At 42.9% G+C, this 13,845-nt stretch overlaps 1 protein-coding gene and 1 non-coding gene across 8 annotated transcripts in view; one reads left to right on the top strand and one right to left on the bottom strand.

Moving 5' to 3' along the window:
- The window catches only part of NRF1 (nuclear respiratory factor 1), a 129,391-nt gene that overhangs the window by 105,359 nt on the left and 10,187 nt on the right, over positions 1 to 13,845 (top strand). Inside the window, exon 11 of one of the 7 annotated variants that reach the window (XM_072964503.1) lies at positions 1,879 to 1,974. The exons of the other annotated variants lie outside the window; for them this stretch is intronic. Within the exon in view, the coding sequence (XP_072820604.1) occupies positions 1,879 to 1,934 (56 nt within the window). The 3' untranslated portion in view covers positions 1,935 to 1,974. Of the gene's footprint in view, positions 1 to 1,878; positions 1,975 to 13,845 lie in introns of those variants that run through there. 7 annotated transcript variants of the gene reach the window in all.
- TRNAA-CGC (transfer RNA alanine (anticodon CGC)) lies at positions 4,520 to 4,593 on the bottom strand. Its single transcript has one exon. It is a non-coding gene; the product is annotated as a tRNA-Ala (tRNA).

Genomic DNA, 13,845 nt, shown 5'->3' with positions numbered 1-13,845 from the left:
CTGGGGTACAGAATTTTTTATCTAATTTTAATTTATTCACATTTAAATTTAAATAGCCACACGTAGCTAGTGGCTTCTAAAGGACCACACAGATATAGAACATTTCCATCATTGCAAAAGGCTCTGTTGGATTGCACTGATCTCAGCCATAGCAAAAATACTGTGTCTTCTGGCAAGTTGTGCCCCCTCTGCACAGGGGAGGACAACAGAAATACCTCACAAGCCTTCATTCCCAGTGACCTTCTCAGCTCATAGACAGCATGGCTTTGCTAAAAAAAAACCCTACCATGTGACTACAGTAATCCACAGCCAGTAAACAGCTGGGCAGGAGGGTTGCAGGAAGAACTGGCCTATTTTTGTGCACTGCAGAGTCCAGAGGAGGAAAACCTGAGACAGGAGGCAGTGGTGACACCTAGACCCACTTCCCCGTCTCTTTATTCATGACCTAGGCCACCTGCCATTACTTAGATGCCCCACAAGTGCTGATTTCTCTTCTCAGCTACAGCCGTCTTCAGGTCAGGCACGCTAATGGATTTATCGTGACCCCCAAAAGGATTAAATATCCAGAGCCTGGTGGGTTACAGACTGAAAAAAGCCATTACCATTGGATAAATTCCAGATTTCACAGTGAAACATGGCTGCTTCTGAGAAATGGGAACATGGAGCTCTTGATTCAAAAATACCCAAGAGAGTACAGTTCTCCACCCCGTTTGTGTTACTCACCCAGCCCTTTCATAGCATAGAAGCTTGTCCTCCTTTCCTACTCCCTTCTTTATGACCTCCTGAAGTCCAAAATGCCTTCCATAGCTCTCAGTGGAAGTGGCAGTTTTTCTGACTCCCCAGTCTCCCCCATCCAGGGAGACAGATTGATGGCACTGATTTTAGGGGCAGCAGAAAATATTTAGTCCTGCTCTCTTTAGCACTGGGGCACTGTGAGCATACAATAACTGAACTACTGCTACTACTACCACTGCTATTATCATTATTATTATTATTGGGCACTGACACTGAAGGGAATTTATCTTCAGAGGGTTCACTCATAGCACTTCCTTCCGGGACACATTCTTAGGATCTGGTATAGTAAGCCTTTTTTTGAAGAGAGCAGGTGTGAATCTCACACAGAGAATCCCTGCTTCAGAAAGCCTCTGTTACTGATGGATGCATACTGTGTCCCTGAGGCATGCTGGGGCAGACAAAGCTGAGATTCTGTTCTCTAGAATTGTCAGACCTTTTCTGTCACTCATCACACATACCCTCCACAGCTGTAGGGGTTTCTAGTTATTGGAGTCCTTTGATGCCTTTGTCTCCTGCAAGGATGCTAACCTCTGGGTACCTTCAGAAGGAGCACGACTGCCTTTTGAAAGTGTCATTGTGATGCTTAGATTCATCTTTCTCCTTGTAGCGTCTGCAAGTCCAGAGAGGCTGTGCCTTCTCCTCTCCACCATCATAAACTGGGGTGGCCTCAGGCATTCATTGCACACAGGAATTGTTAATCTAGGCTCTGCAGAGAAAAAAGGAGACTTTACAATGAAATGGCCACTATACATTGGTCTCTGTTCTTAGTACTTATCTGAGCCATGGCCATGTCCTTCAGATGCTTTCTGTGTTGAAAGCTGAATGCTTCCAGAGTTGGCTCCTCGGGGCCCAGAGGGAATTAGCACACGTATGAAGCGAGGTCGGTCTGACTGTGTTGGGTATTGTCAGCTTGGGGAAACTTGATGAGCTAGGGCCACTCTGGACAGAGGACTCAGGGCAGAGATTCCCAAAAAGGTGCCTGCCATCAGGCAGATAGATACCACTGACCATGGTCTCCTCTCCATCCCCAGTGTCCTCATGGCCAAGTTACATGTTTCGTTATCTCATTCTCCTTCCCTTTAGGTCCCCAGATCTTTCTGAGTCTTTGTATTCGAAAGACAGATTCTGGTCTTAGATGATTCCAGCTCCTTGTAACCAAGACAGAATCTTGGTGCCTATGATTGCAGGTAATATTCTGTAAAGGGATTTTTTTTTTTGGCATACCAAATCCAGAGCCACAATTGGACAAATTTAATTGGAGTCATTTGTACTCAATATGTGGATGAAAATGTGGTTTTAATTGAGCATGTAAAAAGGGGATTAATTATTGTTCACATAAGAACCAGAATATCACAGCAGGAAAAATTCTTACAGAATAAAATTTTAAGGTTTTGGGTAAAGGGGACTTTCCTCTTTTTATTTATGCTTCCATTAGGATTTTGAAGGAATGTCAGCACACTGTTATTAACTCTAATAGCTTGCACATCGCAGCCAGTATGGTTTGGGGCCCTCTGTCTCTCAGATTACCTGTGTAAATACAGGGATTCACTTCCCAGCTCTACCATTTGCTTAATAAAGAGCAAATGTGCAGAATCCGGCAGCAGCAGCCTAGCAGAGCAGTAATCTGAACAGGATAAACATGCTTCCTTTTTGTGTGATGCTCTTTCCCCATCCTCCTGCCAAGACCAGGATATCAAATGAAAGGGAGGTTGTGGTTGGAGTCAGTAAAGTGAATGTCTAAGTGGCACCTGCTTCATTCAGCAGATCTGCTTTCCTGGGGCCTCCCACTGCACATCTGCTCCTGACAAAGCTTCTTTTCTCCTCCTGTTGGTCAGACTGAGAGCAAAGGCCCAGCAAGGAGACATACTGGTTTTGCTTTGTCAGCACAATTGCCTGTGACATTATAATTACACCAAATCTTCATTATTAAAAAGGCCCCAATTTAGAGATTTTCAGAGCCTAAATGGGGTTTTGAAGTAAAATTGACTTTTTAAAAAAAAATCTTTTCCATTGTAAAGCTGGCAAATGGATCTGAGAATCATTGAAGGGGTCTAAATATGGAAACTGAGACACTGCTCTGAGCGAGAGTACAAAGACCCTGCTATCAGATTGGCTCACCGGAGAGGCGTCCAGCCATTCTCTGACTCTGTCCAGCTCAGCCTCACCGTATGCTTGTAGTGCTAAAATGTATAGCTATACTGAAGTGTTCTCAAATGATGATAAAGTTTCTCACCTAGGGGCCACGGGGGTAGGGTGTGTAAAAATCAATTGATGGAGTAGAGCAGCAAAGGAAAAAAACCTGTGACATAAATAAGGGAAATGCCAGGAAAATATTTTTTAGGTGAATGCAGAGCATCCAGTTTCAGATTGAGTTTCCACCTAAACAAAGGCAACTCTTATCATGTGCTACAATGTGTGTGTTACTGAAGCATGCTTATGATTTGGAGCTGGAAGCTCTGGGAAGGCTTTAGAGCTGTGCTCTGGCTATTTAAACTGAAATTAAAATCAGATAAAATTAAAGACTCATTCCCTCAGTTACACTAGCCACATTTCAAGTGACTCTGTAGCCACTTTACTGGCCAGCGCACAATACAATACGTCCATTCACAGAGAGTTCTAGCGGACAGGACGGTTTTAGAGATTGACCTGAACCTCCTGAAATGTCTTGGCTGCTTCAGTGAGCCTTGGACTTTCTGTTTCAGCCTTGTCGGAAGGGAGAAGGAAATTTGCCTGAATGTTTTGGGAACAATGTCTTCTAGCCATGTTACTTGACTATGATCTTTATCTTTTCACCTTTAAATTTTTTTTGCTCCAAGAATCTCATGCCTTTTCCCCACCCACTGCCCACTGCTCACAAAACAATAATAATGATGAATTGTAACCATGAGAAAGGACTTTAGTTGTAGGAATATCCACTTACAGCTGACCTGCTGCCGGGCCTTCCCTTCCTTAAGCTTTCATAGCCCTACTGTTTGACTGAAGAGTTCTTTTCTCAGTAAACAGAGCTTCTCATTGACAAGAGGACATGTGAACACACAGGGGCTAAGAGCATGTAAATGAATTGTTTATTCTGTGTAACATGGGGCATGGACAACAGCACTCCTGGGGGTAGAACACTGATCTGGTGGCATCTTCCATTTTTCCGCAGCTCTGGGGCGCAAAGGCAGGATCTTTAAGCTTGCTTCCTCCATTTGTCTGCCTCTGGGAGCTACTGCATGGTTACTTTGACTCCTGGGGGAAAACCTATTTGAAATAACTATACTACCTCAAATTTAGACAGTTCTTTTTCCTCAAGAACTTAGATCACGTAAATATAATGTTACTTATCCTAATGTAGTCTACTCTTAGTTGCCACACATGAATTATCTGTCATGCAGATTACTCATGACACATTTTATATTCTTGGACAGTTTCTCTAAGCAAGCCAGTGTAAGTAAGCCTGGACCATCTCTTCCTTCTACCCTGCACCCAGCTGCTGGGTACTTAAGGAACACAAATTAGTTTTCATAGTAGCTTAAAGAAGACATAATTAGTAAGTCTGCTACAAGGAAAGCACATCATAAATTCCAGTTTAGAAGAGCGATGTGGGGGAATGACCTATCCTCCCTTTGGCTCAACTAAGAGCTGACTGTAAGATGTACCTCGATACACCTGTGCACCATTAGCACTCAGTGGACTGGCACACTTGCCAAAGGATTTGTTTTGTTTGTTTGTTTGTTTTTAATGGAGGTACTGGGGATCGAACCCAGGACCTCATGCTTGCGAGGCATGTGCTCTACCACTGAGCTATGCACCTCCCTAAAATTCTTATATTTGGGGGGTTTTTTGTTTTGTTGCCAAAGGATTTGTAAAACCCCCACGGGTAGGTGTCAGAGACGCCTGTGTACCCCGGGCACCAGGCTGTGCATGGGAGGCAGTCTGCCTGCAGCTTCCCCTCCGCAGCACTTTCTGGTGGCCCTTGTGCCTTGTAAAAGTTCTGTATTATTGTCAGGCCTCTGTATGGCAGATTGCCCATTGCGAGTGGACGCTGACAGAATGCCACAGGGGGTTCATCTTTGCAGAAAGGAGGAGGTGGCTGGAGGACAGAATAGCTAAGAGGCTGTCCTTCCAGGCGCTGCATCCTGCGTGGATGGTGGAATTCCTCTGTTCTGTGGTCCTCATCGCCTGGTCACCTGATGGTTTTAGTAACCATTGATGATTTTGTGTAGATCCATTATTTCACTAAGAGTTACAAAATGGTGATTTCTCCAGTGTTATCATTCCTTCTGTCTTAATTAGCTGAAAATTCTTTATAAAGAACTTATCCCCATTAACAATTTGGTTATGCTGAAGTCCAGACCAGATAGAAAAGGCAGGATAAGTACTTGATCAAAATGAAGTTTATTAAGATAGATTTCTTTCTTTGTGACCAACAAGCCCCATAACTGTTTATTTCTACTTTCCAATCTGCTGTTTTCCGGTGTGTCACTGCTGAAAGCAAATTTAATTCTGCCCTTTATGTGCTCTTAGAAAGTTTCAGTGTTCGTTTGTTTGTTTTCTAAATGGTGCCCTAAGATTGGGCTAAGTGAGGGATTGAAAAGTGAGAACATCTTTGGAAGCGTTTTGCCTCAGTCTGTCCCTGTTCAGATAGAAGAGGCAAGGACTGATGGCGAGCACGTGGAAGTGGGGGTCCTTTGACCAGTCTCTCTCTATTTGTGTCTATTAGAAATTTTCCATAGTAAAAAAATTTGAAAATAGTAACAGAAAGATTAATAAATCTCCATTCCAACTCTGGGTAGCTCCTGATTGGCCCTCATATTTCTTTCTACACCTGACTATTACAAGCTCTTAAATTAGCTTGGTAACTTTCTCCTGAGGTTTCTGTCATGTTGGCTCCATTTCCTGTTTTAAAATAACCAACACTGTACGTATTGCCCACACCCTGTCCACTAAACAGACTTTGGAGACTTTGGGTGGTGTCCCCACCCTCCTTCCCAGTGATCTCTGGAAATTTACCATACACCTTCTGCCCTTCTCTGTACATCTCTGATCAGATGTCCTCCTGAGTGCATACATGTCCTGAAGCTTTAATGGAACACTTTTTTTCTCCTGCCATTTTCAGTTTAAAGCTCTCTTGGTCAAATCAGCAGGCCTTGGAGTCAGCTTGTTCAACCTCACATTGGGAGCTCAATCCCCAGGATAATAAACCATGGTGATTCTGAACACTGAAGCCCAAAACCCTGAGTTTGTTCATGTTCCTGGGCGATCTAATAATTTCAAGAGGAAATGGTGAAATTATATCTCCAAAATATGTTTTGAAATACATTTACTAATAAAGTAAAAATTAATTCACTTTTAACATTTGGCTTATGAGATGCAGGCGAGAGGATTTTCTAGGTGGCCTACAAAATCAAGGCAAAAGATACAGTGTTACTGTCTCACCCAGACAAAGTCACTGCTACAAGAGTTATTCTAGAAAGTGGGTTTTCCAAGAGAAGCTTGAGATTGTCTAGCAAGAGGGAAGAAAACCTTGGATGCTGAGAAGTGCCTGTTACACCAAAGTACCTGAGAGGCTGCTATTGGCTTCATGAGAATATTCAGTACTTGCCAGATGTAATACATATTTTAATCCATAAATCCCTCAAATGCACCCAAAAGCCATGAACTTAAAAAACACGGAAAAGGAAGATTAAATGTCCCAGAAGCAGCTAATAGAAAAATAACCACTGGGAGAGAAATGGTTTTTTTGTTTCCTCCTTGTCTTGCTATCATGAGGATAACCTGGATCTTCTTTCCATCTGGTCCTTGGTTGTTATTCTCAGCCTCTTTATCTGTTGCCTACAGACTACCTTCTTTACCTGATTTCCTTTCATGTTCTCTCATTTCTACATCAGTACACACCATATTTTTCTTCATATAATAGTGAATTTCCTTATATGTTAGTTACTGATGTAAATTTCTTTTCAGGCCTGCAGATAAGATTTTTAAAAGGGCTTCCCTTGTACCTGTCACCCCTAATAATGCTTGTAGATACCCTCGATGGTTCTTTAAAAACTACAGAAGTGACTTAGATAATAACAATACGTGGCGGGGAGGGTATAGCTTAAGTGGTAGAGCGTATGCATAGCATGCACAAGGCCCTGGGTTCAATCCCCAGTCCCTCCTCTAAAAATAAACCTAATCTCCACCACCACCCCCCCGCCAAAATAAAATAAATAACACAATAGTAAGTAAATAAATAAATAAATAATTTTTTAATACATGATTTCATTTCTTATTTATTCCTATCCTTTTCAGTCACAGTCTTCTGGTTCCGCATTTAAGCCAGCATTTTCCTAATATATATAGTTAGCTTTCATGTCCATCAACCACAGAAGGCATTACATTGTGAATTTTTCCTTTGGGTTTAAAGAATTGTTGCTCTTCCACCAACTGTTGTGTCTGTTTGATAATTTATTTCTTTAGCTGTTTTTCTCTCACAACCATCAATATTTTTCTCCCAACGAAAGATATTTCCATGACCAACTTGGAAGGCCTTTGGGCTGAAAGATTCAATTACAGAAACAAGAATTCCCAAAGGTTTCCCAGATTGTGAGGGCAAATGAAAGGCCCATTCTTCCTCAGGCCGTCTGTCCTGCTCTATCTTGGGGGGGGGGGGCAGTCTGTCATTCTCCGTTGACCCTGACCAGGCCTGCAGCTCTGCTCTGCTGGGCTTGAGCCCATGTTGTTAGTCTCGGGGTTTAGAGATTTATCAGCACAGTGACATCATATCATACTGTCCCTGATCATGTATTTAACATTCCTAATATTGATCAGTGGCGTAACCTAGGTTATTTATTCACCAATACCCTGAATGGGCAGCTATTTCATACCTGTCCTGATGGAGTTCCAGGGCCAGTTCCGACCATTGCTGCGTTTCAGAAAGGAAGCTGCCTGCCAGTCCATCTGCCCTGATTTCATGGCTTTTATCTCTAATCTTTACATCTTTGAAGGTCTTTGGCAAATGATGTGCTTCCTAGCAGAGGCAAATTGCTGCTGAAAGGAGATCTGTGCTGTCTCTGCTTTCCTTTCTGCTTCCTGAGAGCTTTAGTCTAACATCTGTGACCCCAACCAGACTTTATCAAAGCTCATATTCAAAGTCATCTTTGAAAGCAGCAGACATCTATCGTATACCTACTGTGTGCCGGGCACTGTGCCAAACTTTACGTCAGCTCATTTGGTTCTCAGCCTTGTGGAACGAGTAATTACCATTTTACATGTGATGAAAGTGAGGCTCCCCAGCCAGTTAAGTGGCAGAGCCAGGATTCACATGTAGGTCTTTCTGACTGGGCAGATGTTAATGAAAATAGAACAGCCTATTCTGCCCTCACAAAAACTGTACCTGAACGACCATCAGCATTTGGCTGTGCTACCTTAAGAATGTTGTGGAGAAAATCCTACTCATTCCGGAGCAGAGTAAAAGGCTCTAAGGCCCCTCAGGCTGCAGAGGCCAAGGCTAATGGGAATGTAATCAAGTTTCTGAAAATCATGAAGAACATGATCAATTGTCATATTCAGTTATTAAACATCTACTATGTTCAGGTTGCTCGGTATTCAGACATAGTCCTGCCAACAATCTTAAGTAAGCAGATTTATACAGAGAAAAACTATTTGGAAACAGGTTAGCACAGATCTGGTGCCAAATGAATAGTGAGGCAGTAAAATCCTGTGAAGGAGAGAACCTAATGGGCTGTTCTGTTTGGGGTGACCCTATGAAAGTCAAGGAAATCATTGAAAAACAGGACTTAGGTTGGCAAAGGTAATGGTAGCAGAGGAATCTGCCTGAGTAATTACATGGGGTGGTTAGGGTGTACTGAGGGGAAAGAGATGGTTGTGACGAAGGGATAATGTAGAATATTTGTGGGAAAGTCTTATATAATCCCTCATCTATTAGCTATTTGGACTGTATTTTTCCCTTTGTAGAGAGCCACCAAAAGTGTGACGGTGGGGCAGGGGGGAGCACGGTGAGGGTGGCCATTGCCAAACAATATTTCAAGAAGATTTAGCGAACCATTATAAAATACTTATTTATCAAATCTCAGAATACTAAAAGAAGTTAGTCTTGGAATGAATAAATGAATTCCCCTAAGTAAATAAATTCCATTTATACACGTGTGTGTGTTTGTATGTGTGTTCCATTACATAGTAGTAGGTAAGTGATGAAACTCATTACCTCAGCAGAGGTCAGGAATAGAGTCGATCAGCTCATGAATGATAAATCCAGACTGTACAGGCTGTGACCCTAACCTTTGAAGTTACTCTCATTGGCGCCCATGGTCTACCACAAAGCCTCCCCTGGTAACACCATCAGAGACAAACCAGTGTAGAACCTCATGATCTCCTGTTTTGCAGAAAACAAGGCCAAGCCCTTTAACATGAGCAAATGTCTGAATTTTCAGTCCCCGTGTCCATCACTTTGCATGGAAGTTTTAGGAGATCCCTCTAGCTTCTGTGTTGGGGAGAATAGAGTTCAGTGGAGCCAGGCTGAAGCAGAGCGATCACAAGGGAAGCTAAAACACAGGCCAGGCAGGAGAGGATAGGAGTTTGTCCAGGGTGGCAGCAGCCATGGTTGAATTCTGGGTTTTTATTTGAAGGGAGAGCTGACAGGATTTGCTGATGAATTGCACCAGAAGTCAGAGATGGCTTGACCTCAAAGTTTTTGGCCTGAGCAACTGGAAAGACGTAAATGCTACTTGTTGAGGTGGGAGAAGTGTGTTTGACTGTTTGGGCTCAAGAATGATACCCAACTGGTAGAAAACTAGAGCAGGGCCAGGTCCAGAAATGTGGTGAAATCCTCCAGGATTTTGGTCTGACTGCTCTTTGACACACAAATCCTTGTGCTGGGATCTGAAGTTCCTGAGTCTCTTTTGGTCTCTTTTTCCATTTTGGCCAATTCTGTAAACCTGACCAAGAAAACCAGAGAAGAGAGGCAGCAGTGAGCCGAAAGAGAATGGGTTCCCCCTCTTCTGGATCCCTGCTGGCCATCGTGTTCTATGGTAAGGGCATTCTGGTCGTGCAGAGACTCCCAGATGCCTCGCTTTACCACAAACACAGTCATCCTGAGGGGGGAAAATCAGTCTCTCTCGGTCTGTTTTGTTTAAATAAACTTTTTATCTGTTTATTTAGGAATTTAAAGAAAGGGGGGATTAGATTTACTAAACTGAATGAACTCTAAGGTTCCTTATACCTCTGAAAGATTGGGGTACTAAAATCTTCAGGATTTCATGAATATGTGTCTTTATTTATGATAAATCTATGATGCTGCCAAAGGAACTTTGTGCATCGTTTGTGAAAGGGAAGAATACCACCTTTCCTCCAGTCTTAGCAGAAATCTAGTGATTCGCAGTGAGGGTGAGAGGGCTTTGAAAAGTGCTATGCAGATGCCAAGAGAGTCTTATCACTAGGGTTGTGCAAGGGGCTCTCTTAAAAACAAAAAGGAGAACTTGAAGCCCTTAAAGTAGAATGGGAAGGGCGTCCTGTTTCCTAATCAATCGAAATGACCCAGAATACAAGCTTAGATTAACATACGCCCTCTAGATTAGGGCTAATCAGGGGCAGGCTGAGCAGATGCAGGGACAATCCTGGCCTGATTACTGTACCTCAGCATTTAATCATCTCTCTTCCAAGGGCAGCCGGCCGGACTTAGTGCGTGCTGGGTTTCCAAGCCTCCAGCCCCCTCCCCCTTTCCCTTGCCGCGGACATAAAGGCTGCTAGGTCAGAGACACTGAGACGATTTAATCTAATCCCATGTCAAAATGGCATGTGTGTGAGAGAGAGATTCTAAAATCCCCACAATGGAATGGTAATGCATTTATTTAAGGTAGAGGTAGGCTGAAACTGCATGTAGAAAATAATGGACTTGGGATTTCAAGGCATTTGAGGTCATGAAATGACCCTGTATATGGAAGGTCTCCCTCCAAAAGGCTTTTTATATATGTAGTTGCTGTCACCAGGTATTCACTCTCGAGACACCTTTGTGTGGGAATCATTTCATCACCCAGTTGTAGAGGCTAAATTGACTCCTTCCCTGTGAGGTGATGTACAGAAGATGAAATCTTTAAAAATTGTTTTATTTGGGTGAGTTCTGAATGTAGTAGTGTTTTGTTTTGTTAATTGAAATACTATCAGTTTGTAGTAGTTTTTATAATACTGTTTTGTAGACTGAGCGCTCCCATTCTGAAACAGCCTAATCACCCTTAAGACTCACCCACTTCAACCACTTAGTCCCTAGGAGGGGATCCTTGTGAAATCTCAGAAGGCAGGTTTCATTCATGAGTGTAGAAATCATTTATTGAGCACCTGCTGATTGCTAGGGACTCAAATATGGGGACTCCATCTCTCCCTTAAGGAATTCACAGTCTCCTTGGCGATAAGCGGTAATGAATATGACCATTGACTCCATGGAGGCCAGCGCAAAGTGCTGTGGAACCTTGGGACAAGAGGAGCTAAGACAGAGAAGGAGAGACTGGGGCTGACCATTGAAGGAAGAAGAGGAGTCCATTCAAGGAACAAGCTGAGGACAGTCATTCCAGGCAGAAGTAACAGTTCATGCACATCATGGAGGCGTGTGTGTAGAGAACCTCAGTCAAATAGTTCACCTGGCTGGAGTGTAAAGTGGGCGGGGATTATGGATCACTGAGCTGAACAACAGGGGCTAACAAGAAGGGTTTAAATACCTGCAAAGGGATTTGGACTTTATATCTCATGAGCCATTGGAAACCACTAAAGAATTGTTGAAGAGGGCAACAAGATCAGTTTGTGTTCAAAAGATCATTCTGGTTATAGCAGTGTCAGCCAATTTATATTTTTACATTTGAACCTTTCTCCAATTTATTTTGAGGCACATCTTCCATGATACTAAAAAGTGTTTTAACAACAGTGTTGGGCATGGACCCACATCATAGAAAACTCAAATGCACCATAAACCAGGGTGAAAGAGATTTAACTCTTGACAATTCTTTAAGTTTCTCTCCACCCCAAATGCTAACCCAGGATGGTTGCTCACAGTCAGGGAGAATCTCCCTGCTCATAGTAGTCACTGTATTTGTACAGCATGTAACTTACTCCCCAAGCTTGGAGCTTTTGGAACTGAATCAAGCCCAGAAGCAAGAACAGTCAAATGAGACTGAACTTTGCTCCTGGTTTTGGTTGCTGTTTGCTAATGTGTAGGTTCCTTGGAGGTGTTTTGGTTTTGCCAGAGGGCATTTGGGGTTACTTCATTAACTTTGCCTGTTTTGACTAGAAAAGAGGTTGAAAGTGCTGATGGTCAAGAAACACTAGGGTAATGGAAGGGGGCTGTCTAGTCGTCACATATACTCACGCCCATGCTGGTGTCTAGAGGCTGGGGAGCAGAGCTCCACTGCACATTGGTTGAGGCCAGCTGAAGAATCCCTTGGCCTGTTGCCCCTGAGGCAATGCTGATGCCAACTTATGGCACACCTTGTACGTCATACTGTGGGCAATAGAATATGAACCAGAGCCAGGGCCCTCAGTCCAGTGGGAAGGCCTAGCTACACACATTAACTGGGCCAAGCCAGATTATACCCTGCTGTCTAGTCCTTACTGAGAATCCCAAGGAGGCTGTCTATGCTGTCTATACTTGTCAGTATATAGACAAGGGCTGGGATAATCTTTCAAGAGGAGAGAGAACTGAACTGGGTTTTAAAGGGGAAGGAGTGGGCAGTAAGAGAATTCCAGGTAGTGAACAACTTGAGCAAGGGCCCAAAGAAAGGAATGTGACCAATATGTTGGGGGAACTGAGAAGAATGCTGGTTGATGCCCAGAGCACAGGGAGTGAGGGGAGTGAGGGAATGAGACTGGACAAATCATAAGAGGACCTGAATACAATGCCCAACATTCGAACTTTATTATAGACTTTAGGAACCTTTTTAACATCAGGAAATCTGAAAAGTTTGTGATTGGGTAACTTGGGTGGCAGGGAGAGGTGAACAGAAAGAGGAATTAATAAGACATGTAGGCACCATTTGCAAAGGTCTAGATGAAAGAAATTAAATCCTACAGCCTTCTGAAGCCAGTGCCTGGCCCCCCAGTGTGCTTCCTCCCAGCATAGTGGTGTGGGTAGGGCCCTCCTTCCTCCTCTCAGGCCCCACCCAGCGCCTCAAGTATGAGGGATGATGGCATGCCTTCCATTCACGTTAATGCCCACCTGGGTAAGCAGGGAGTCCCAAAAATGACTGTCATCAAAACAAAACGGCAAGCCCCATTTCATGTTGCATCATCAAATACTTCATTCCTAAACTGCCAACACTTACCTCTAGAAAACAATTAGATTCAATTTAATGTTGTAAAGTAACATTTCATTTTATGTGGGATTTTTTTTTTGCATTAGAAAATATCCTGGTAAAACATCCCTTTTAAAATTAATTTTTATTTTCATCAAAGTGATATATGGCTTTAAATGTCAAAAAGAAGTAAAAGGCCTTTTTTAAAAAGATAATTTGTACCCCAGGAGCAACACTTCATGCTCTTTTTTCTCGTATGTACCTTTACTGCTCTAAATAACAGACTGAATCATTATTTCTTGAGTTGAGACATTTATCACAAGTTTTTGATAACTCAGTTTCTATGTTTATGTTATTATAAACATTAAACTTTATAAACATAAAAGTTGTCCATTGCCAAGATGAGAGTATTATAATTATTATGGTTAATCTTTTCTTTTTTTCTTCTCCTTTTGAAGAGGTGATCACCGGTTTGACCCAATTCTGTACAACCCCTCTTGGTACTCTTTCCCACGAGCTCATGCCGTTTCCCCTCCTCCTGCCCCAGAGCTCTCTGCAGTGGATTCTCTGTCTCCTAGATCCCATGGCCACTTCTTTCTTAGGTTTTCTCTCTCATTTCTGTGAGCCACACCCTTCAGAGCTTCCACAGAAAGTGCACGGGTGCCCAGTTTTTAGAGCCCTTACAAGTCTGAAAATGTGTTTATTCTGCCCCACACTTAACTGACATAGGTATCATTTCATGGGCTGGAGAGAGAATTCTAAGCTGAAAGCTTTTTCTCTGATTTGAAGG

The sequence above is a fragment of the Vicugna pacos genome, chromosome 7, assembly GCF_048564905.1.
Source record: "Vicugna pacos chromosome 7, VicPac4, whole genome shotgun sequence".
NCBI lineage: Eukaryota > Metazoa > Chordata > Mammalia > Artiodactyla > Camelidae > Vicugna > Vicugna pacos.
Note: the sequence above shows the minus strand (reverse complement) of the source record. Positions and strands in the feature narration are given on the sequence as shown.